The 26,571-nt window shown below is 40.6% G+C and overlaps 1 protein-coding gene across 1 annotated transcript in view; it reads left to right on the top strand.

The window, feature by feature from the left end:
* Nucleotides 1-26,571, top strand: part of LOC122811436 — a 117,588-nt gene that overhangs the window by 70,437 nt on the left and 20,580 nt on the right. Inside the window, exons 5-6 of the mRNA XM_044083279.1 lie at nucleotides 9,147-9,215; nucleotides 17,953-18,021. Coding sequence (XP_043939214.1) covers nucleotides 9,147-9,215; nucleotides 17,953-18,021 — 138 coding nt within the window. The remainder of the gene's footprint in view (nucleotides 1-9,146; nucleotides 9,216-17,952; nucleotides 18,022-26,571) is intronic.

The raw sequence follows: 26,571 nt of genomic DNA, 5'->3' as shown, positions 1-26,571 counted from the left end.
GACATGTTCCCTACACCCTGTATTCTTTTAGTAAGGAACCTCTGTGGAAATTAAATTGTTGGATGTCCCTGGTTAGGTACACACCAAGGGAATCATTATACTAGATAACGGGTCTGACTGAATGCCGAATACAGTATAACAATGACCTCCCTGCACTGAGATGCTGTACTTTTCTTTACAAGTTGCACAACATAGAATGACTTCTAGCATTCTGTCATAATGGTAAAGGTCTAGTTTGTATGTTCTCATGTGTCTTGGGAGGAGGGGGGGTCTCCCACCTCCAAAAAAACATGCCGAGTTTTTCCATCTCAAACTCTCCAAAGAATGGGCAGCAACACAAACTCGAGATGGTGCCATATTGGGGGAAGAGTTGTATAGTCCAACCGCTTTGCACATCTAAGGTGGTGAGCAACATCCTCAAGAGAACACTGATCACAAACTGAACACTGTGGCTGATGTAGCCACTGGACAGTGTAAAATATAACTGTATTTCTGGTCATGTTGACTAATGTCACCAAAATGGGCATGGGTATTTGCCAGTGATGAGTGAGTTGAGGACCTGGCCTACTCTGACCTACTCCAGGGTCCCATGCCAATGGTGGGAAGGGCGTATGTGCCCCTATTAGCCAGAGTATGCCTGCCATAAATCCCAGCAGCCCTATGACAATAGGTGACCAGCTGGCTGGTTTCCTGTTGCCCAGCTTGGATTACCTGGTATAGCTCTGAGAAAAAGCTGGATATAAAACCAAGCAACCTGCCAAACATGAATTAAGAACTGCCACACAGTGTAGGTTCACTGAGAGGGCGAGGCTTGGAAGTGGATGACATGGTAAAGGAGGATGCTAGACATCTGTGTCTTCAGGAGATAATGTGAAAGGGCTGTGCAGCAAAGTCACTCTTCTTGGGCTCCAGACGATACTACTCTGGAGGAGGACAGGACTAGCAATGATGTGGGAAAGACTTAAGACAGTGAGGGATGTTATCAGAAGTAGTGACAGACTCACGACAATCAGACTTCAGTATAATGACAGAGCAGTATTCATAATCTCAGCCTATACCCCACAGCAGGGATGTGAAAGTGAGAGAACATTCAGACTGCAGCTACAGGACCTACTAGATAAAGCAGGACAACAGGAATTGGTGTTGATAATGGGTAACCTGAATGTACACATCTGAACAGACGGAACAGCATTTGAGGACTGCCTGGGTCCACATGGGTGGGGCAACATAGCTTGATGGTAGCCAACACATGGTTCAGAAAGACGGTCACAAAATCACATACAAAAGTTGCCAACAAGCAACTCTGATAAACTTCCTAGTAAGGAAAGACACTGGGTGGAATCTGTGATTGAAACCCTCAGCATGCTTTTCGGAGGTAAGACAAACTCCACAGGGACAAAAGGAAGACGTGCAAAACTCCAAACAGGCATTGGTTGGAGGTCAGGATGTCAAAGACCTTAACCATTATTCCAACTGGTCAGTGTGGGATTGACTGCTACTAATCTGGAATGGTCTACAAATTTGGTCAGCCAGAGGTTCCCAATATTGGCCTTGACTTCAGAGAATTAGATGCCAAAAAGGAGTGGTCACAGAACTGATACCTGAGGAACTCTGCTTGTGAATGACCTCTTTGTAGAGGTGGGCTGCCTAATTCTAACATCCTGGAATCCTGTCTGTGAGCCAGATGGCTATCCACTGGGTGACATAAGTTTATATCCAACATCTTAAGTTTATCAGCAATGCTTAGGAGTATTGTCAAATGCTTTGGCCAGGCCAATGTAGACAGTGTGAACCATTTTGCCCTCACTGTTTTGGTGACCACATCAAAAATGTCTCCAGATTAAGTATGACCTGACTTCGAAAACAAAGTGGGTTGGGGTTGAGTCCAATGTCTGGAGGTTTCCTATGTCATTTATCATTTCCATGATTCTTTTCATGATTTCAATAATTCTTTCCATGTAAACCAGGTAAACTAGCTGTAATACATGCTGTGGAAGGGATTTACTCCGCTGGCCAGGAGGAAGTAAATTCCACACATTCCCCACCTGTGAAAGATACTGTAACAATTGTACATTTCTAAAATGTATAATTTTGATTTTGTTTTCATGACATTTTAGTACTAAGCAATGTTGCAAAATTGTGTTAAGTGCAGTACTCTGATTGGAAAACTAGTTATCTGCATGTTGCAGTTACATGACACTGGATGACGTAATTGGCTTCAATATCTGACTATATTCCGGAACCTTCAAAAATGTACAAGCTTGGTCTGGCATTTCCAATGGTGTTAATGCTGAGGAGCTAAACCACTCTGCTATCCAGCTGTCCATATCTGCAAAGCAGAGGACAAGACTCCTGCCAAAAACTTTTCTATTTGTTATGCAATCTTGTACTTGTTTCATTTTTGAAATATTGTGGTACCTACACATGGGTGATCAGAGTTACTGTAGAATTAACATTTCAACTCAAATCCCGCTTTGACCTGTCACTTACTAAAACAGGTTGCACATCTCCCAGCATGATATAATCTGGCTTTCTTGTAACTCATTCCTCCCCCTGTGTTTGAAAAAACAACAAACTCTTTATTTGTGTATGCAAACTATATCCCATTACCAGCATTCCTCATTTATTGATCTGAAGTTTAGCTTTTAAGTTGTCTTCAGTCATTCTGATTCCTTTAAGCTCCATCTTCGCTCTTTGAAATCTCTCGTATCACTGATCATGCAAAGATCACTCAAGTACGCATAAGACCAAAAAGAAACAAAAAAAAAATAGGGAAGCAGCCTTCAACATTTAAGCCAGAACAAAATCTAAGCAGTTTAGAAGGCCTCGAAGAACCACACTCCAAAGAAGCTGAAAAGATATAAATACTTTTATTTTCACAAAGTAAGCAAGCATAAGGCCCTGGAGGCACAGCAAAGTCCCATGGAGTATCTGGATTCTTTAACCCACAGCTAATGGAGCCGAGTGGTCTGTTGGCTGACTTTAGTAGGATTACTGTTGAGTGACCTACATTGATTTTACTTTTAGTGTAGACAAATGCTCCCAATGTGGGCCGGAAAGAGACTGACATCTTGCTTTGGTAGATCTCAGCTTGTTTAACTTATTAAAACATGGGAAGATGGTTTCTTTGGCCAAAGACTTGCAAAAAATTGCGTCATAGAAGTGACTTTACTAATGTGCAATAAAGTAGCGATATGGATTGAATCACACCTCCAGAAAATTAAAGGCTTTTAACGCCTGTATTGCACACTTTTGGAACCAAGGTGGTGCCATTTTAAGCATGACTAGTTTTTATGGGTCTTCAACATGCTGAGTTTGACTTTCATGCCCAGGTTTATCAACCTATGGTAAATATATTTTAAGTTGACATTGGTGTGGTAATTGTTCCGTGAAGGAATTGGGTCTTTCATGGCTGAAAAGGCTAGACTCCTCCATGGAGGAGTCTATAAGAGACTACAGAGAGGGTTACCAGTATGTCTTGATAAGGAAGAGTGTGGCTTAAGTGTTCCACAGTGAGAGGTACTGTTCACATTTTGGAAAGAAGGTGTATTTAGAAAGACTGAAGAGTAGTAGACCCAGCACTGAGCTTTGCGATACCATTTTCATACATACCTCTCAACTGCTATGATTTTGGCCCTCAGATTTTGTCTTGTTCCTCCTAAATTGAAGATGTTCCTCATAAGGTCAGCCTTGTTTATGGGTGCACACTTTATTAAAGCTAAGCCTGTGCAGTGATTCACTGCAACTAACTATATGTAGTCTAGCAAAGCAATAACTTCTATTGAGGGAAATGGTGTTCCCTCTGATTTTAAAGGCCAGTGCTACAATTAACCTCTGGAGGCCGAGGTATGGTTCCAAAAAAAAAAAAACTGTGTAAAAATGAGGGACTAATACCTATCAGCTCAACCACTGACAACCGACTGTAAAGCAGAAAGAAGAATGTAGACTTCCGGAGCTATGGAGAATGCTTCCAGCCAGGATGTTTATGATGCATTAGTGGTTTGTGAACTGATAATGGAAGTTTTTCAAGGGGGCCGCTACAACTTGTTTAGGATCACCTACCTGCTGTCCACTGATACCCAATGTTAATAGGTTATTTCTAGGCTAGCTGCCCTTGTTGGCCATTTTACGCCAAGCCAATTTACCTTTAATGTGAGAATCAAACCCTGTATCTTGTCTGTAAGGTAAGCACCTTAATCATCACGCCAACTCCCAAACCCCTTTTAAATATTTTCACTGAGGGGAGTATACACACAAGATTTGTTTGATAAGCCACCCCTACCTAGCACTGCAATCACATTCACACAAGTTGGTCATTACCAGATTTGAACCCCAGCCTATCTAACTCCACACACTAATGATGTGTATTTACCAAAGGAGAAGTCTTGTGTGTTTTGCCTTCTGTTTCCTCGCTGCTTGAACAGACGAATTTCTTGTTTATAACCATTCATCAAACTGTTTTTTTCAAACCGTGCTGAAAACTCCTCAGAAGTATACAAAGACAAAACATTTAATAACCCATTCTCTCAACATGAAATGATTGAACCTGCAAACTGCTGAGATATTTGCTCACCCCCTGTATCTCTGAATATAGTAACTATGACTTTGCACAACATTGGGAAAAATGAGAGCCTTCATTATCCCCATTGTTCTCACTATACTAAATGCCCACTTTGAAAGAGCCCATGTAGCATAACATCGGATCACAGCTTAGATGAAACACTAACTTAATACTGTCAAAAGCTATATAAATGTATGTGGATGTACAATTGGAATACAATATGGTGTGTGATATAAATATTGTACTTCTATGTTTAGGGAAGGAGTCTCTTGATGAATGGTAAAGCTACAAGGTACCTTAATCTTACAGGACAGGTTAATGTGAATCACAATCCAGACTACAGATTTTTAACTTCTCATTGATTTCAATGGGTGTTAATTGTTTATGCTTCAATTGATAGGGGTTTAAGTAGTTTACATTTTTATGAATGAGCAGTCACATGATTTTTTCCCTCCAGTTGCTGAAGCATATGTTAATGTTTTTTTTTTTTTAAAACTGGTTGTTCATTTATTGAATTGAATGCATTTTGGTTCATTGACATTTGTTCATTTTATTGCCCTGTTGTAGTTTAGGGTAACTATTTGAAATTGCAAGGCAAGTAAATGTAATCCTCCAAACAGCAAGACTAAGTGAAAACTAATGTGTATGCCAAGTCCATAATCAGTGGTTCATAGTCCATAGAAGTGCCCTGGCATTGTGCCGCCCGAAGTTAGTTCCCAGTGCCTCTCAAGTAGAGCCACTGCAGTGATCTCTGGGGTGAACCTCAGCATATTCCCGTAACTCTGTGCTAGTGATTCAGAGCTCTTAGTGGGTTGTACAAGGACTAGTCCCCATTCCCCCTGAAAAAGATGGAGTATCAGTGTTTATCTTGCTATTTAAAAAAATAGCCAATATCAGTAACGTTGACAAGCAATTTAGATAATTAATATGGGATTTCTTGTTGGTAATGCCATTGGCTTGTTGCAGAGCCTGCTTGCTATTAACATTTTCTTAATACTTAAGTTCTAATAAGAACAGAACCCCCTTCTAGTGGTTGATTTTAGGTAGAGCAGTGTTTTGACAGATTGTGTGCAGCTATTTTGTTTTACATTGTAGTGATTAAGAAATGTGGTATCATTCCATTTTTGAATTAAACTAAATGTAGGTTTGGATTGAGTTGATAAGGGGTTGAGGGTTGTTTTAGACTGAGCAAACAAACTTTCTGAAATTTAGCTAACAGTTTTAGCTGTAATTAGGAATACCTTTCAGCTGATGATAAAAGGGGGGAAGCTGAACTGACCATGAAATTAATCTGCAAATAGAACTATATTTACAGGATGCCAATTCTTGTGTGCAATTTTTTCCATTTTAGTGAATGGAAAACGGACTGTTTCAGATTTTCTTTCATTTAGCATTTTTAAATTGGGTAGATAAAAGCTTTACAGAGTTTGTCTAGGATGTTTGATTTTTATCCTAGGTGGAGTAGAAGAATGGTAACACCTCAAATATCTTAAGAATTATAGAACAGATATGAGGCTGAGACAGGTATGCAAATAAGGTACATAAGGTAAGCTGAAGGAATACAGAAGTTCAGAAAGTCCTGAAAAGAAGAGAGTTAAAGAAAAAGTGGGAGATAGAAAAGACAGACCAGGCTAAGAAGGGATACTGGTTGGCTAACAGAGGCTAAGAGAACAGTTGCAGTAGCAAAGAACAAGACATTGGAAATTACTCTACCAACTTCTGGAAGATGACTGCAGATAGCAGAACACTTAGGTTGCAAGGCAAAGACAAAGATAGCCACCCTTCATAAGGGATGCCAGCAACAAACTGCTCACCAGTCCACAGGACATCAAGTGCAGAAAGGAGTACTTCTGTCAGTTTCTGGATGAGGGAAAACCATTCTGAAGTTGTGCTGGTCTTTCAACATAGGCTGTGTCTACAAGAGCACACCCTAGAAGTAGTTAGGAAATGAAGACTGGGGAAACCGTCATATGAGGTTATTGTAGATATGATAAAGATGCTGGGTGAGTTAGAGGAGAGATGGATCCTGAGGGTGCTAGCAGCGGTACGGAGAAAGGCATATCCCAGATGACTCTAGAATATGCATTCTAGTGATAGTGTACATGAACAAAGGGGACCTCCACAACTGTGGGCAATATAGAGGTATCAAATTCTTATCACTCTGCATGAAAGGTCTTGAGGGTGACAAACTAAATGTTTTAGGAGATGAGCAGTTCAGATACAGCATAACCAACTCAATGTCTGCAGTGAGATAGTAAGCTTGACATGAGGAAATGAGTCTAACTGTGCATTCTTAGACTTGAGAAAAGTGCAAGGCAAGATGCCAAAAAACCTGATAATAGACATTCCTGCAATAGTTCAAAGTACCATAAACACTGGTAAATTTAGTACAGATTATGGACAAAGACCCAATGACACAAGTCTGAGTGGTTACCAGCAAGAGTGGGGGTGTACATCAGGGTTCAGGTCCGAAACCGCTGCTGTTCATATTGGTGGACTACATTAACAAACAAGTTGAGGGTGACTGATCAAAAAAGCTGTCATATGCAGGTGATATGACATTACAGGCAGACTCTGATAGGGAACGGAATGCAAAACTTGAACACACGGGATGAAACTTGAGTACAAATAAGACCATTGTAATGTCAGCAAATGGGGGAAGTTGGAAGACGCTGAAAATTGAGAGAGGAAAATGGTGGAACAGGTTAACTTCAAGTATCTGGGAGAGGTGGCTGAGGATAAGGGAAGTCTAAATGAGAAAGTCAAAGATAAAATCTGAGGGGCTGCAGCAAACAGTGTCAGGGGTTGTTTCAGAAGAATGCTGAAGGTAATGAAACGTGTACAAAACAGTGGTGCAGCCAGTACTACTGTGTGATGGAAAAACCTGGGCACCTGAAGCTAGAAGTGATGAGAGAAGTGCTTGAGATGGGTGGTAGGATGGACAGATGAAGAAATGAGGACATCCAAGCAGAAGCTCAAGCATCTCCAAGAGCACAGAAGGTCAGAGAACAGATTAGTTTTTCAGGCACATGCAGAAAAGCAGACAATCAGGTGAAGATTTGGGATGAACAGGAAAAGGTAAGAGGAAATGAGGGCATCCAGCGAAGGGATGGATTATGAGAGAAGCCCTGCAACACTAACGTCAGGCGGCATGATGGCAGGGCACTTCTGTGGGCTAGGCTTGTAAAGGCTCGAGGGCCAGTAGCCTAGTACACACCTATGAACAGTCAGGCATAAATGTCAAAGGGAGAGTTGCACTGAATCAAGACAGATGGTGACACCCTGACCCCATGGGGAAAAAGGGGGGATTGATTATGATCTCTTGGGTGGAAAGTTTTTTTGCAACGATACAAAAAAGACATTGTAACTGATGTATTTCAAACGCAATACATATACCCAGCTGTACCAGGGCTAACAGCATAGAAACAAAACATTACAGGATCTTAGCAGAAGGGTAAATATTCAAACTGTCCACTTTGTGGGAGATACTGGCTCCTTTCACTCACTTCCTCTGAATTAGATGATTTTTTTTCCTACCTCTGTTTCCAAATCTCTGTTTACACACTATTTCCTTGATGTTCAGGGCTTTTTATTTTACATCTTCTGGTTATAGCTTTTCAGCAACTAGCAAAATTAGTTCTATCAAGATTTTGATGGACTTGGGGGAATTTTTATCCTTCAACCCACCCCAGCAGTATTGCCTCTCCTGTAATAGACCATCTTGTCCCTATTAATTCTCTGGTTGTTTGGATGATATCTTGTATGTAACTAGCTTTGGGCATAAGCAAAAAATATGATCCCGGTCATCCCATGACTCTCCTCATACTTCCAGCAATGGGAGCTTTACCAATGGGAACATCAAATGGAGCCTCGGTGACACACAAATATTTGTGGAGACATTTCCATCCAAAAATTCAGAATTTTTGGGATTTATCATGGCCCTCCAAACAAATGTTTTGTCATTATTTAAGAACTGAGATACCTTGAGGTGTTTGGGTGGACAATCTTGTAGCTATGACAGAAAAATGTGCAGTAGAGTAGAAGGCATTTATGATGAATAAGAGAAAGTTTAGCTAAGTTGGTAGTGCATGACATCTGCTTCTTGTACATCATTCTCTGAAGTCTTCACTATCATGATGGATAACCAGAACAGACATGGAGTTTATGCAATAGGCCACCTGTGAACTGGAAAACATTTATAATCCTTTGAGTCTATATTTCACACAAGCCTAAAAAATAGTAGCCAAATGCTGCTGGACAGACTACCAACAGTTATGGTTCTCGCATACGGACAGCAACACAATAGACTGGTGCAAGTGAGCTGAGTGTTTCTTCACTACAGCATTTGTATCAAGGTGGATCAAGACATTTGAAAACTAAGCTGTGGTGTTTTGCTCATTTGTGCTGAAGCACTGCGCATCAGATTACCAATTGTTCCAGATATTCTATAGACTACAATAGTCATAAGCATTTGATGCACTAAAATGCATCTTACAAAGTAAAATTCATTGTTCTGAATTTAACTTTTACAATGAGATGTAAATGTCATGCATGATGCAGTATAACATGTTTTTTATCTCCTCAGAAAACTGTGGAGCAAGATACCAGCTCCGTGGATGGTAACCATGAAAATGGAGAGTTAGATCATGATGAGGTTAGTCAGATTTATTCAGTTATGGGTGGCTTTTAGCAATGTTTTTACTTTGAAGGATGAGCTGCATTGTCATCCATTAAGAAAAATACCAATTGTACCCCTATTGCCACATAAATGAGAAGTACAGTTTTCTTCAATTATCTGAAAACAATACTACACAGAGTAGCTACACAGTGTTCTGAAGACAAGTTTATCCTTGTCTGCTGATTTTATAGCGGTTATAACAGAATAACCATCCGTAAGCACCACTTGGCCAACTGGGTTTGATTATACCACTCGCATCTGATGTTCATGCATTGCAGCCATAACTCTTTCAGAGAAGTGTTTCTCCAGACTAATCAAATAGCATTCCAACTACATTTCTCATTTCCCATGTAGAAAATGGGTAAGGGGGGTTTGATCATGATTTCTTGCACCAGGGTAATGAGTTACATTGCAGGGTTTACCTGGCAGCAAGACATTTCATGCCCTGATCACTTTAGTCTCCTGACAGGCTGATGACCACCATCCTTATGTGTGTGTTTTTTTTACATGTTTTTCTACATTGGAATCATCCTGACAGACATCTCAGAGCCCTGCTGACATGCTGGGTCTACTGGCCAATGCAATAGTCCACCAGACTATTATCAAATTTGATGCAGGGGACCAGCATGAATCTTAAGGCCATCCTGGGGAGGCTATTGCTGTCCAGCCCAGCCATCAGTCTGGGGTGGGAGAGGGTGTTCACTTTTGTTCCTACTCAACTTCTCCCTGTGTGTGTGCTGTGGCTGGTCTTGGGGGGGGGGGTATGCCATGGGCAGACCACATCTTCACACTTCTGTATGGTGCTTGCAAGCTACCCCACCCCTTCAGCCAACCACATAGCAAATGGCTTCTTAGCCCCTGCCGGGAAGCTCCTGTTGCTCAGTGTGCTCCAGCCACACATCATCCACTCTACTACAATGGCAAACTTATCCTCCTCGCTGCTCAGTTACCACACCTGCTAATCCAAATCTGGGTGATCTAGGCTGTTGTCAGGACTTTGTCCCTGTATGCCACCATAGCAGCTGCCGTCATCCTAACTTGAGGGTCAGTCAGCTGAGTCATTGAGGCTGGGACATAATGGGGAAAGGAGACCACAGCATCGTTGATGCTGCCCATGTGGGGAGCTGTTTAAATGGACTGCTGCTGTTCAGCTCTCCCACAGAGTACTTGGTTATGTTGCCTGATATGGGTGTGTGCAATGGGCATTCCTGCCTCTGCAGTGATATCACTCAGTAACTCCACCCTACTACTGTGATGGGTGCTGCCTCTTTCAGTGATTCTCTCTCCATCAGGAATAGTGTCACTGGGCATGGCTACAGCACACTTTCTCACACTTGTACCTGAGAGAAGCAAGCATATGCCTTGTCATTCCTCTTCCTCAGTCCCCAGCCTGCCAGTGAAACCTTTGGTGATGTGGTTTCGATTAGGGCTTCATCCATCTGGGTCACATAGCCAACAATTCTACTTTTAGGTTTTAGCAAGTAAAGTAAATATGGCTAGTTTTGCGGGAGTTATAGTAGCCCTGATGACCCAAGTGTAACAATCAACTAAATGTAACACATTCTTGCACCTGTAAATATGTATGTTTTGGCATGTCCTTGTATCTGTAAATGTTTTGTAAATTTCTTATGTGATCATATTCACCCAGGCTGTCTGCAAATGGTCTACTGAGATCAGTGCACTACCCCAGTAAACACATAGATGGACCTTAAGTCAAGATATTGTCTATAAATGCTGATGAACTGAGTATTTCTGCAATGTACAGATCCATGTTTATCGCACATTTCTGTTTGAGAGCTACATGTATATGCATGATGTTTATATATAATGATTGCACTGAAGTTGGTAGACTCTACCACTCTACCTTTGGTTCACATCTGTTTACCTGACAATCTGAACAACTGGTGTGCAAGATTGCACAATATCAGGGTAGGGAAATATGCCCTTCCCCCAAGATTGTGCAGTCTTGGAGTTGGTATATATGTTAGGTGGTGTAGGAGTGCATAGGGGGTCTTTCCCCTGAAAAAAAATGTTTTTAAACTATTTCTATAAGTTTTTTGCGTTGTCAAGATTATTGTTTGGCACATCTGTGCTAGTGTCGGCATTTGCAAAGCTGATCCTGGTCAGCTTTGTAAACACTGGGATTTGGGTGTTTCTATCAATATATATTGGGTTGGGGGTTGATATAATGGTTGTTTACCTCACAAATGCAAGGTACCAGGTTTGATTCTCATGACCAACAAACTGTTAAAAACTGAAGACTCAAAACAATGTGTCTGATGAAGTTCCTTCATTGCAAGTGGACGAAAGCGCTCGCATTAAAAAACGTCAGTAATTTATCGTTGAAAATGAGTAGCGTGTTATCTTCTGAATACTTTTGCTGATTTGATTCTAATCTCTTGAAGGGAAATGGGCTAGGCTTAAAATGGCCACCAAGAGCAGCTAGCTTCATACTTGTCAATGAACCTGTGCGTGCATATAAGTATCTGTGTGTATGCATGACTTGTGTATATATGTATGTGTATGTATATAGAGAGAGATGTATTTGTTTAAACATGCAGAAGAAAACATCTTTTTAAACAGGCTACAAAAATAGGCTCCCCGAGCATCACCAATGTTTAGTCATCCTGATCATGTAACGGTTAAATACCCTTGGCTATTGCCTAGTATTCTATATTTTATCTAAATTCTGACTTCAACAGTCCTATCAAAGCTTCCAGCAATAACCTATCAAGGAAGCATATCAAAAGCTGTCTTAAAATAAAAACACCATTTTATCAAATAGTTCTCGCTGATTGTGCACAATGGAAGCTAGGAAAATTGTTCCTACTTGTGCATCTTTTTAGACTCATGAGTGACCGAACACCTCAGCCTGTCTGTTAATTTGTATTGCTATTTGAAAAATGAATGGTTGCTCATATGTAGCATGTCTGAATAACCAATGTAGGGTGATCTAATCTGGTCTGAGATGTGCTCTACAACTTTAAGATGAATCCTTATAGTGACGTTCACTGATTTCATTGCTGCCATGCAAATATTTCTCATTTACTTGTCAGGTGCAGCTGCATTTGAACACCATCTTTTTACATGCCATAAGAATGGTATAGTTTTCCCTTCAACGTGTGTTGCAGGATGTTGTTAATCATAGATCTATCTCTGCCTAGCTTCATGGTGCAGAGAGCGATGGAGCCCAGACTATCCCAGGTAATGGGGTACGATTAGCATTTCCAGCACAGGTAGAAGCAGCCAGGAAGGGGTAGCAGTGAAAGGGGTATGATCTACTTTCTGCCAGGGGGAGGGCAGGCTTTACATGCATGGAGAGGCACATAAAGCAGTGTGATCTTCCTAGTGGCAACCAAATACAGCTCTACTTGTCCTACAGGGGGAGGGGCAGAGCAACGTTGCTTGGAAGCAATGCCTTTTGCAAAAGTGAGGGGCATCCTCTGTGGTCAGTCCATTGCATATCCCTTCCCCAGCACCTTGATACAGCTGTGGAGAAAACAAAAAACACATGAAATACCACTGAGGACTGCCTGTTTTCTCCCTTTCTGTTGCCTCTTACCTGATAGGGATGAATGGCTTATTGACCAAGAGGGGCACTGCATGCATTGGGTGCAAAAAACTACATAAAAAAATCATTGATGCATCTCAACCTAGTAGGAATGATCTGTGGACCTGTAGCTTTTGATTTATGAAAGCAATTCACCACAGGTGCTTGTTCCAATAATTGTGCTGTTGCAGAAGGGTAATATACTGTAGTGAGCCTTGGCTCAGGGTGTGTCAGTGGTGCCACATTTTAGAATTTTTGCCTCACACTGCTTGATTCTTCAGTTCTTGCTTGGGGTGTCTTGCAGATCTGTAGCTAGGCTGGTTTACAAAGCAATGTTTTGTTTGGCGCCTTCAAAAAAAAAAAAAACTTTGAACAAAAAAAAATCCTATATACAATGCTATTTTTGCTTTATTACACACATTGCAAGCAATCTTTGAAGTCATTTAAATAGCCTCACTCTCATTTGCTGCTACTTAAACCCTTGGAGTTGCTAAGACTGGCCATTTGCATCCAATAATCACATATATGACTGAAGGGCTGGCATTTAGACAATTGTGGCTGCTTACCTGCAGAGGCTAACTGATGCCTCTTCCACAGTACCAATCGTGCCTCCTAAAAAAAAAAAAAAAAAAACACTCCTTTTACCCCACTCTAACCATGGTTTTGGTCTTCTGTGAGATGGCATAGATTTTTAATGCCTTGCACCAAATGTGTGCCAGGATAGGCTACAGCTCCCATGTCCTTGAATCAGATAAAGCAGGTAATCCAGAAAATAAACCTTTACACAACCTGGTGTAGTGCCTTAATACAATGGAAGTGGCTTACTGCTAATCAGGTGTGCTTGGCTGGTGCCCATGTTCCATAGTTTCATTTTAACATGACCTGTGTATGATTCATGTTCCATCTTCTGTTCACCATAATTGCTGTCAGCAAATCAATCACATTTTTTGGACTTTGCTATAATGCACCGATTACTCACTGGATAAAATCCTCTATGGTTGATTCTAACAGTAAATGGGTGAAACTGATAAAAACTGCTACAGGGGTTTTGCCACAAGGCAACCTCTGCAATGGTTTTCACTGGGAATATTGTCGTGCAATGTTGGCAAGTTTACCATGAGCCTTGCTATGTATTTCTGTCCTGTGTTTTAAAGTAGCTGTGACCTCCCCCAAGTAGTAGTCCTTGCATTTTTAAGGACCACTTACTAAGTTGGCTACTGTCCTTTCTCCAACTCATTACACTATATATGTTAGTTACTTAGCCTCACTATCTTCCTGGTTTCTGCATTCAGTAAACAAAGGAAAACCTGTTCTGCTTCAGCCTTCTTGTTAATTGCTCTGTACCAATCTTAAACTGATAGCTCTCTAACTGACCTGAAGATGGGAAGCCCACTACACTCAGCCTCACTCCCCTTAACTCTAGACATCACACTAAACCAGTTTAATGAAACCCTCACTTTTATCCCAAATGTAGATGGATTAACTTCATTTCAACTCAAATTAAAATTAAATGAAAAAAAATGCTCCCCAGAAGCAATTAGTAATACCCTAGTTATATTATCCTCCTAGGAGACATTCACCCTAGTCCTGGCTTCCATATACTAGAACCAACATAGACAGTTCCCTTCCACACAGTACTCTTAACACCACAATGGTCAGCCGACCCACCCCTTGCCGTGGTAGTCTTAACTTTTTGCTCCATAGTTAATTAGAAGCAAAATAAAATGACTGAGCTGCATTCCTGGATTACCCACCACAAGTCTAATATTCTTGCTATAACTTAAACTTGGCTTAAACAACTCTTCCTAACTAGCCTTGCATCTCCTACAAGGAAAAGACAAAAATAAATAATGCAACTTAACTATCCAAATGTAGTAGAATACTAATTCAGGATAAAGAAAAAACATGGAAAGAATGGCTAAAATATAAAACTCCACAATTTCACAAACTTCAGAATGTTCTACAACTGTACTAAAAGGCAAATAAATTGAGAAAACTGCACGATAATATTCAGAACATTAGTAAACACAACCCTAAATTCTGGTCAGCCATTAAAGAAATCTTGCATTACCACCAAAATTAAACTCTAACCCCTCTCCTAGTAACTTGCAAAAGAATTCAACTTCAAACTATGCTCTACTTCTGTTGATTAACTTCCAAATAAGCACTTAAAATAGTAGCTGATAACATTGTCTATACTCTCTCTCAAACTTTATAAATAGGTAAATCCAGGAATAGCATGTTCTCTCTGGAAAAACCATACATTATCACCCTCTAATTGAGGAAATTCAACACATATCACTAACTTTAGACCTATATCAATCTTATCCCCCTCTCCAAAATACTTCTATGAACTGCAAAGCCAACAACCAGAGAACAATGCTCATTACCTCCGTGTCTTGAGACGCTGAATTCTGTTAAAATAGTAGCAACAAAATAGATGAAAAATCAATGCAACAGTCAACAGTGAATGAAACTGATTTATTATAACAAAACCAACAGTTAAAACCAACGGCTAAGCGCTTTCACTTGCTCCACGGCAAGCTTCATCAGAACACTAAAAAGCGAACCTGTTGACATTTAAATAACCTATCTTCAAAATACTTGCTAAAGTGTATTCAGAGACCATTGCTAAACTATCTCCTGCAGGAAGAACTCCCATCACCCACACAACATTGCTTCCGTCCCTCCCATAATACTAACATTTATAGATACAGTCAATAAGGCTACCTCAAATTACTCAAGCTTTAACAGTCACTGAAACAGGTTTGTAACTCTCAACTCATGCTCAATCCCCCCTTCCCAAAAAAAAAGCTACTAAAATTTCTCTCGCATGAAACAACAATTTAAAATCCTCTTAGTAATACAACCACAGAAGTCATTTCTCATAGCAAATTATTAGGGACGATAGGGGATCATAATCTTAAATTTGACCTACATATACAAAATTGCATAAAAAAACTTGCCAGAAACTTTCTCACCAGTGTAACTAAAACCACACTTGTCATTAACTTCCTCCCCCTCGCTACTACTTTATGGTGCTTCCATCTTTACTAACCTCTAGGCACAAAGAGCAAAACTTGACCAATAAAGTGGCTAAATTTGCAGTAAATACCCCTTTCAGAACCCACCATCTTATAGCATTAAAAGGCATAAACTGGTTATTGCTACCCCATCAACTAACATACACAGCTTCTTACTACCTATGAAAGTATCCAGCATCCATATGATTGTCTAGCTTTAAATACTGTTCTACACCACTGTTCCCACACTGTCATAATCCAATGATCAAAAACACCTCTGTCCAAAAACCTATGTAATCTCCTGGGCATGGTTTGTACTCCTACCATGTTGCTAAGGCCTGGAACTCCTTACTCACTCTTCACTTAATTCTAACGTCAGTCAATTTTTATCTTCTGACTCTTTAAATATGCATAACCATGTTTTCTCGCTTCATACTGCAATTCCTGTTTGTATTGTACTAAACTTTAATTTCTGTAAACTAGCTAACATTTCTCTAAATATGATCTGTCATAAAAGTTGCATCTTTTTAACAAATGGCACATTGTTTACAATTTAAACTGTAAAAGTTTAATTTTTTAAAGATTGTAAAATTATTGTTAAAATGTTTTTGTAGTACTTTGGGCCTTCTCTTCCTGGGCCTCCACTGAAAATGGTAGCCCACCCAGTTGGACTTTTCCAGTAATTAAATGTCAGTAAAAAAACATTGTAGTATGAATGTGTCATCTGAGTATCTCACTTAATGACATTGGATCATGTTCTGACCGATTCCCATCATCATCCAGTCAGTTTTATTAACTGGTATGTTACCCACTGGGAAATCCTTTTGCAATAATAAATTCATTTCTCATGGAGTTAGGATGGTTATAAGATGGATGTATCTAAATTATGATCTAGTAGCATATTTTGTATTGTCAAGATTTATTTTCAAATGCATCTGAAGGTTCTGTGGTTCTTCAGCTGTAAAGAGCAGGCCATATATATATATATATATATATATATATATATATATATATATATATATATATATATATATATATATATATATATCTGATTGTATTTTTCATGAAGAAAATTCTTCAGTAATGTGCAACTCTGACAATGATAAATATCCTGTTTTCTGAACTTTCCATTCTGATTTGATTACCAGTCATTTTTACAATGGGGGGGACACTATATGATAGCACCCAGGCTTTGGCTAACTTTCTTATCTATGCTGCCCTAACAGACATTTCTCTGCATTTTATATCTGAGTAGTGACCCATGATCAACAAAGGGCATCTCTAATGCATGGAACAGTCCTATTTAAAGAATAAAAGTTCATGGACAAAAACTACATTCAGTGAAGATTCTGTCTTGGTACCTGTAAAAATATATACTCCAAGGTTGTGCACTGCAGTTAACATTCTAAGACTTCAAAATCCTTTCATTATACAAGTGAAAAAATACTTCTGGGCTTTGGATTTTCTAATCCTTTTGCAGTAAGCCAGTTAATTTCATACTCCTGAACTGTAAATGTTTCAGTTTGTCACTTTATGAAATTTACTCCATTGTGCAGAATGCTGGCTAAAAGAGTGATAGTGATCATTTTGATCAATTTATTCAGATAAATTTAAATTTTGCTTAAACTGAAATTATCTGTAACTGTCCTAGAGTAGTTTTCTAATGTATTTTTTTTTTCTTTCATTCAAACTGTGTTTTTGTAATAACTTCTGACATGCATTTTTGCGCCTCCTATCTGGAATGGATTCATTGTATTAAGACATTTAAAGCTAAAACTATTTGTATGAAAATTTAAAATAAAATAGGTGGACCTTTCCAGCTTTTTATCATCACTGTGATTAATGCAGAGAGTTCCTGTCCGTATTAATCTAGGGTTGGCCAACATTGCAATTTTGTATAAATTAGTTATTTCTGACCTGTGCCATAGTAATATATTTTGCTCTAAATGAACCCTGTAGAAATGAGTCACAGTAAACCAAATTCAAGACCAGTTCACTAAATTTCCTTACTCCTTGTTCAAAGGTTGTTTTGGTCATGTTATATATCATGATTTCCTCTCTAGTTATATACTGCTTTAGGTAGTCTGCAGTCTTTGTAAATGTGTACACGTTTCACCTCATGTAAGATTTGTATCTGCAGGGAATCGCAGAGAAAGAAAATGCAAGTGACCATTCAGAAATTCAGGACTCTGAATTCTATGATGTGGAGGTATGTTGACAATCTTTCTACAAATAACTAGGATATGTGTGTTAAAATGAATTCATGTGGGAAATGCATTTTTATGTTCACAACGAGAGAGTCTAGTAAACGTTGTACAAAATGCAACCAAGTTGACTCCCATTTTAAATTAAGAAACCCGTAGTGGCTTGAATTTTAAAAACACTTGGGGAAGGCCAGTCCCGGTACTCTGTGAGAACAGCAGTTTGATTATCTTGGTACTAATACAATCAACTTTGCAGGTGATGTATTTTGGAGGCAAGTATATATCCAGCCTTGCAACTGACTCCAATCAAGAAATGTTTTTTGTACAATGGCCAAAACATTTGCCCATGTGAGTTTTATCAGTTTGCCTATTTACCATTCAGGATTTTTCACTTTCAAATTTGGTTTTCATATGGGAATTAGTATAATGGTTAAGCTGTTTGCCTCACAGACACAAGGTACAGGGTTTGATTCTCACCTTTGAAAGGGAAATTGGCTAGGCTTTAAGTGACCCACAGAGGCAGCTAGCCTAGTAATTAACTATGAACCTATATTCATCTCTAAGACTATCTGAAGAAAACTTGAGGACTTAAGACCAGAACACTGAGCCTTTCCTGTTGATGTTAATTGATAGACATTAAATCAGTGGTTCTTCCCATTTCCATTAATTTTAAGGCCACAGCTGTTTATATATGGTGCAGAAGTCACCTGTTTGTTTTTGAAGGTACCAATCATTTATTTCAAACAATTCACCTTTTTGATGCTGCTATGATTGTTTTTGTTTTGTTTGTTTTTTTGCCGTAAACTATTATTCATGTGCCTATTAATTCTGAGAATTAAGTGCCACTGTGAAATTGGGGACCATCAAGTCTAAGTATATTTATATAGTTAGTAGGGGGATTGGAAATGTCCTCCTCACTGAGATGCAAGAAGTGAAGCCCCTTCTCCAATAAAAAAACTATTGCTATACTGGAGTTTCAGAATTTGCTACTTAGGAAAAGGAATGATCCTTGATGTTTTGTTTGTAGTGTGACTCTCATCAGGTCCTGCCCTTCTGATAAGGATCCTCTGCTTCATTCATACAGGTCTTGTCATTAGTCTGTCATCAGTGAAAGTATTTTTACTCACCACACCAGTCAATGATCTGTTAACAAGGCAACTATTAGAAATAGTGCACATTTTCATGGACCACTGTATAAAAAATACCTTATGACAGAAGCTGCAAAAGCCATAAGGAAACTTGAGAATATTTTTCATAACTACTAGAGAATCCACTGAACCTTTTTATCGGACATGAAAGTTCAGATACAGCCAGTGACCATGTCTAAAAGAAAATGAACAGCTGGACTATGACTTGTGTGCTAGTTGTACACATTTTTTATAAAACAAAAAAGTTGATTGGAACTAATATTGTGCTTTCCATCTCATGCACTTTCTATTACTTGGTTGTCATTCAGAAAAGTGTAATTCTAACATATTACCTGTTTTTATGCAAAGTCTAATGATTACAGCAAACTAAATTACATTAGAAGAAATTGATCTTTATTAATGTGACATTGAAATATTTTAAAAATGTGGCAGGACAGACAGCTCAAATACTCTGTGCTCGAGACTGGCTTGCCTGGAAAGGTATGCTGAGGCAAGGTGTATTGGTTTTAATTTTGTCTGTTACCTGGGGTAAAGTACTCTTTATGGACCTTTTTCCGACTCTGTTTTGGAGCACTGTTAAATAACTTCCTCAAGGTCACAGCGAATAGAGGGTGGGAAAACAGGTTATTTTGTTTACTGTAGTCTCTGAATACTTTTAGTGTATGAATAAAGGTAGTCTTTAAAGGATGAAAAAACTTAAGAATTCAACATAGAATGAGAAGGGGCTGGATTTAAACATAGAACTTATTAAATTATACATGTGGTGCAAAACTGAGTCTTGCAGGTAAGAGTATGAGGACATATTTGAACTGTCACTGAACTTTGTGTTCAAACACGGCATACTTGAATACTTTGATAGAAATTGGATTTTTTCCCCTACCGACAGCATAATTGCTAGCAGGGTCAGCCTTGGGTCAAGTGGTGCCCTAGGCAATGGCTACACAGCGCCCCCCCCCATCCTCATCTATTTACACCATCCAGTTAACTGGAAAAGTGCCCCTGATCAGCGCCCTAGACGGCCGATTAGTTGGCCTATGCCTAAGGCTGGCTATGATTGCTAGAGGAAAGTAACATTTTGTCTGATGGACTTGTCATGCTGCCAGCTCAGCTATATGGAATTTTGTAAATAATTCTGTCATTTGTGAATATTGATACTTCTCAGAAGTCCAGACCAACACAGAGGGACTCTGACCAAGTTTGCAGATGACTGCAAGCTGGGAGCCATTATTAACTCCCCACGTGATGTAGACATCCTACAGAAAGGCCTCACTGAGACCAATGACTGGTGTCGAAACCATGGCATTAAGATTAATGCCAAAAAATGCGTCATGCCCTTTGGGAAAAACTCAGTTCCCACTAATTACCACATCGATGGGAGCCCACTGAAGGAGTTATAAGATTTGGGGACACAGGTTGATGGCAATCTCTCCGACCACCACATTGCCACTCTGGTCAGAAAGTCCTATGTGGCACATCTCATTACCAAGAGTTTTGCATCCAGGAAGAAAAAGGTAATAATCTCTCTAGTCTTCCCTCATTAGACTAATCATTGAGAGTATAATGCTCCATTTAGCATGTACCTCACTAAACCACAACAGCTGGAAAGGCCACAAAAGTACCTCATGAAGAGTATCCTAGGCCTTAAACACATGTCCTACATGGACAGACTCAAACTCCAGCTATTCTCTCTCTCATAGTCTATTAAGAGGCAATCTCTGCTTGACTTAGTCATAGGTTCATACTAGACTATCTGCCCTAGGGCATTTATAAGCCTAGCCAGAGTGTTTGGCTTTCGCCACCAATTTTAAATGAATTTGCTATGCCCTTTTTCGAGGTTAGTATACTGTGCCTCTGTCTAACAGTGACACAGAAGTGATACCCGGGGTAAACCTACGATCTCCCATCCACTCATCAAGATTCCTCTTGAAGAGAGTCAATGAGGGACTCTGCCTCACCTGGACTGGGATTTTATTCCAGAGTGAAGGGAGCCTCTGGGTTATGAATCTGTCCCTCCAGCATGTCCTATCTATTTCACTGCTGAGGTTCCAGTCTCTCGAGCACATAGCTTGATGGGATTTGGATTTTCTGAGGTGCAGCATGTCCATTAATTCCGGGTTGGACATGGCTTTATACGTCAGGCACAGATCGCCTCTGAGCAGGCGGTATGCCACTGAGTAGAGCTGGAGTTTCTTTAACCGAGCAGCATATGGCATCTGTTTGAGCCCTTTGATCCTCTTGGTGAGGTACTTTTGGGATCTTTCCAGTTGCTGCAGGTGTCTGGTAAGGTACATCCAAAAGAGGCATTGTACTCAATTATGGGCCTGATGAGGGATGAGTAAAGAGGCACTATGACCTCCCCTGATCTAGATGTGAATCCCTTCATGATTAGGTGGGCTATATAAAATGTTTTTCTAACCACTTTGGCCACGTGGTTTTCAAATGAGAGATTGCTATCAACTTGGGTCCCCGGGTCCCTAATTACTACTTCCATACTTAATGGATTACCACCTATGTGGTAGTTTGTGGGCACTTTGTTTTTGCCAAAGGGGATGACTACACTTTTTGGCATTTAGCTTGAGGCTATGGCTCTGGCACCAGTTGTCTGTTTCTATGAGGCCCTTTTGTAGGATGCTTGTGTCGGCTGGAGAGTCTATTATGGCACCTAGTTTGCAGTCATCTGCAAACTTGGTCACCCACAGTCCTTCCGTGTTGGCCTGTACCTCCGAGAAATATATACCGAACAAGAGAGGTCCCAGGACTGAGCCTTGTGGAACGCCACTTGTAACTGGTTTGAAGTCTGACATGGCTCCAGCAATTCTAACCATGTGGGTTCTATCCTTGAGCCAGTTTGCGACCCATCTAGTGACATAGGGGTTTATATTTAAGTTGGTGAGCTTATCTATAATGCCCAAGTGGGGTATTGTATCGAAGACTTTTGCGAGGTCCAGGTAGACTGTGGACCACCTTCCCCTCGTCAATGGCCTTGGTGAGTGAAAGAAATCGACCAGGTTTAAGAGGCAGGATCTGCCCTTAACAAAGCCGAACTGGGTAGGATCCAGTGTCTGTAGGTCCCCAGTATCTTTATTTATGAGGTCCATGATGATCCTTTCCATAGCTTTGCAGACCAAGCTAGTCCAGGATCCATTGAGGCACCACCTTTGTGGAGAGGGACCACTGTTGCTGTACGCCACTCTTTGGGTACATATCCAGTAGTAAGGCTGAGATTGAACAGTAGTTTTATGTTTGGGTTTAGCTCTTCTTGGAGTTAGGATGCAGCCCAGGACACGGTCTGGTCCCATTGATGCTGTGTTTTTTGCTTTGGAGAGGGCGGCTCTTACCTGAGCATCTGAGATGTCAGGGGGGCAGGCACTTTGTTGGGATAGATATTTGCCCTTTTGGTGGGGAGGCGGGGGAGAAGTTTGCACTGAACCTGTCAGCTAGGATGTTGGCAATGTCTGTGGGTTCGGTGTATTTTTTCATTTTGGACTAATTCTGAGCATATCTGGGAATTCCCACCCAGGATTCCTAACATAACTAAAGAAAGCCTTGTGATTATCCTTAGTGTCCTGTGCAATTTTTCTCTCGAAGCTGGCCTTAGATGATTTTGAGTGCCCATAGTTTTTTGCTAATACTGATCAGAGATGCCTTCCCTTTTTGGGATTTTGCTCTATCATGTAGTAGCTTCCTCATTCTGTTGTATAGTTTGTTTATGGCTGGGGTCCACCAGAAAGGATGCCTTCCTTTGGAGGATTGGGTCTTGGTTTTATTTGGGATTGCATGATCCATGCATTCCTGAAGGTGCTCATAGAATGCGTTTATAAAGGATTCTGTGGTCTGGGCCGTATTTTCCACAGGCCCGGGGGCTTTGAAGGATTCCACCTCGGTTTTGAGGAGTGTGAAATTTGCTTTAGATAAGTTTTTCACTGTGGTTTTCTGGGCAGGGGGGTGGGGTCGGGATGTGAATATCCAGTGAGATTAGTTTATGGTCTGATCTTACCAGTGGAGGGATACACTTCTGGTCTGGAGCATAGAGCCCCCATGTTGGTGGTGATCAGGTCCAGTATGTTTTCCCCTCTTGTGGGAGTGGTAACGAGTTGTTCCATAGCATTTGAGTTTATAAATTCTAGGAACCTTTGGGCTAGGGTGTTGGAGCTAGAGTAATGCTCCCAGTCTGTTTGGGTAGTTGAAGTCATCCAATATAATGATGTTTGGAGAGACCTTCATATTTTCCAGTGTTCTCAGGAAGGCCGAGTGGGGTTCCTGGGTTTGGGAGGTGGTCTGTAGCAGACTATAAACTGGAAGGCAGTTTTACCCACTGTTAGTTGCACATGGATAGTCTCTGATGCTTCGTGCTGTGCCACCAACCTGGAGGTTGTGAGTATCTTTGACGAATATTGATACTCCCCCCTCCTTTTGTGGTTCGGTCCAAGTTTTGGGGCCGAAAAGCATGGTATGAGGTATAACCTGGTAGTCCTGGGGTGCTCTCGAGGGCCTTGAACCAGGTTTCCGTTACTGCACACAGAGATCAATGTTCTCCATGCTAAGGAGAGTTTCGAGTGCGTGCATCTTGAGGTTTAGACTTCTGGCATTGAGTAGCATTACTCTGTTTCTTATCCCTTGTGATACCTATGCAGGTGGGTTTGTCTTTTGAGCCTTGCCTGAAAAAGGCACTATGGGGGTGGCAAGAGCCTTTGCTAATATCCAAAAGCCCAGGGGTGACAGGTGCAAGCCGTCCCTAGCGAAGCATCATGGCTTGTCAAGCATGTCATCCCAGCCTGACAGCCATTGGATCCCCTTTGAATGACACCAATACTTAAGCCAATTGTTGAAATTGATCATCTTGCCTTCATATTGTGGCATCATTCTTGGTGAGGGTAAGATGCTACTCAAGGTCAGGGTCATACCAGCCCGGGCTACTTGCTCAGAGAGCTCCTCTGTCTCTTTTCATGTAGTCCAGGGAGGTACGTCTCAGGTCATTCACACCAGCATGGACAATGACGGAGTCATATTTGTACTTGCCTTGGAGTGACCTGAGTGCTTGTGTTATGTGGCGGATCCTAGCGCCCGACAGCTCAACCGTGACCTTCTCCTTGTTCAGCCTGGTGAGCGGGACGTCAGTTTGCCTGACGATAGTCACCTATTACATGTGTATCAGGTGTGGTGTTTAGCCTTAAGGGCTGTGACTGTTCAGCACACTGGCTTTGTGAGCTATGTGTTGCATATGTTTTGTTTTGGGGTAGCGGTTGCTTGGGTGTCTGCTTTGGAGGTCTCTGCTGCTTAGGCAGATTTTTAATTAGAGCCTCAGAGTATGTTTTTGTGTATTTGTGTTTGGTTTGCTGTCGTGGTAGGTCTATGTGAGACTGGAATTGTGAGTGTGGTTTCCCTCTCCTCCTGACTGATTACGCCAGTACTGAGTTGAGAGAGCTTAGCCTCCAGTTTGGCTATATGGTTGCATCTCTCATGTGTTGTAATTGTTGGGAGGAGAGGGTTGTCTGTGTACATGAGGCAGTTGTAACATTGCCTCAAGATTCCCAGATTCACCAGCTGGACCGGAGAGGAGATTGACAACTGACCTTTGGACATGCTAGAATAATATTGGGAATTCCTTTATAATTGAAAAAAAGGGCCAATGGGGAACAAGGTACTCAAAGTTTGTGAGAGTGTAGTGCTTTTAATTTTTTAGTGCTGACTTATATAACTGCTTTAGTGAGCAAGTGCCAGGCTTTAGAGTAGGAATAGGGTGTTTATTATGAGAACTAGATTAGTTCTAAGGGAAAAAGTGAAGAGCAGACTTTGTGGAGCCGAGAATGGTTTAAACCCAATTAAGCGGAGCTGCCCAATGCGCTATGCACAAAATCACGCCAAAGCGGGTTTTATACAGGGGAACTTAAAAGAGCTAGAAATTGGCCCAAAACAGCCAATAGACTACCAGATTCTTGTGCTGGGAACACTCCTCCAGGGATAGATAGGCTGCTCCAAGCTCCCCACTGCCACTGGTGAACAAAGAAGCCTTCCTTTATCCAAGAAAGGAAATGGGCAACACAGGAACTTTCCAAAAGTCCAGAATACAGCAAAACCTGTATTTGGACTACTCTAGGTCAGGAAAGACGGGAAACAAGGATAATTTTATTTTTTGCAACAAACAGCAGGAAAATGCAATAAATATGTAACACAGGCTAGAGCACTTGAGTGTGTAGCCTCAATAGGTAAATGCTACAAACAGGACAAACTTTAAATTACAAGTGCAAAAGCACCCTAAAGCTGGCTTTAAAGCAAGGGGTTAGAAAGAGATAGGAAATGGCCCAAAACGGCCAATAAGCTACAAGTCACTGGGCTGGAACCAGATAGGCTGCTCAGAGCTCCCCACTCTCACTGGTGAACAAAGAAGCTCCCTCCTATCCAAATAAGGATAAGGGCAACACAGGAACTATGACACAGCCCAGAGATCAGCAATACCTGAAGACTGGACTATTCTAGTTCAGTAAAGGCGGGAAACAAGGATTTTTTTTGTTTTTTTCTTTTACAAAGTAGCAGAAATTAGGTACAGAAACACAGTAAATGCTTTAATTCGGCTAGCACACAAGTGTGTAGCCTACCAGTTAAACTAAGCAAAAACAAAAAAATGCAAAAAAACTCAAATACAGGCAGGAATGCAATAAAACAACCTTGCAGAGCTTATTTAGTTAAAGAAACAGAGAAGTCTATATATACAGAAAAGCAGCTAAAACACACAAACACTTCAGATGCAGTGCAACCTAGAGCACTTGAGGTGTAGCAATATTAAGGCAATTAGTTATAAATGCTCTGAAATATACTCTATATTTCCAAAATGTTTGAGAAGCACAGTCAGAACACAAGGAGATTCAGGCAAAAAAATTTTTTTTTTTTTGAAAGGGAAAAAGGAGAAACAGAAGGCCTTATCAAATGTTCTCTCTGTATTAGGTAGAATGAGCTAATGACACTAGACTGGGAGGAGTGTCACAGATCAGATTTACAGTAGGGGCGGGCAACTGCAAAGCCACCAAGTATAACAGCAAGACACCAACTGGGAGGGGGGTGGGGACAAAAACAATAGCCTACAGACAGTAAACACTAGAGAAAAGCCACAAATGAAAGGTTTTAAACAGATAAAGACTTGTACAGATACAGAATGCTGTTAACTGCAAACAAGTCAGTTACTTGTGCAGATTAGTTAATAGCAATAAAATACACTCAAAGACTAAAAAGCAGGCAATAAAAGTGCTACATATTGTTAGAAACCATAACCTGTATAAATAATTGAAAAAAAAAAAGGATACTTGTATATCTCAGCTAACAGTTGTGGTCAACAGCTCTCATCCACTCTGCTCAGTGTGTATAGACAGAAACCCTATCAAAGTTAGGGCTTAAATACCAGAACAACTTTTT

The sequence above is a fragment of the Protopterus annectens genome, chromosome 9.part0, assembly GCF_019279795.1.
Source record: "Protopterus annectens isolate FY-2018-M chromosome 9.part0, PAN1.0, whole genome shotgun sequence".
NCBI classification, from domain to species: Eukaryota; Metazoa; Chordata; order Ceratodontiformes; family Protopteridae; genus Protopterus; species Protopterus annectens.
This window is presented reverse-complemented; position numbering and strand designations above follow the sequence as displayed.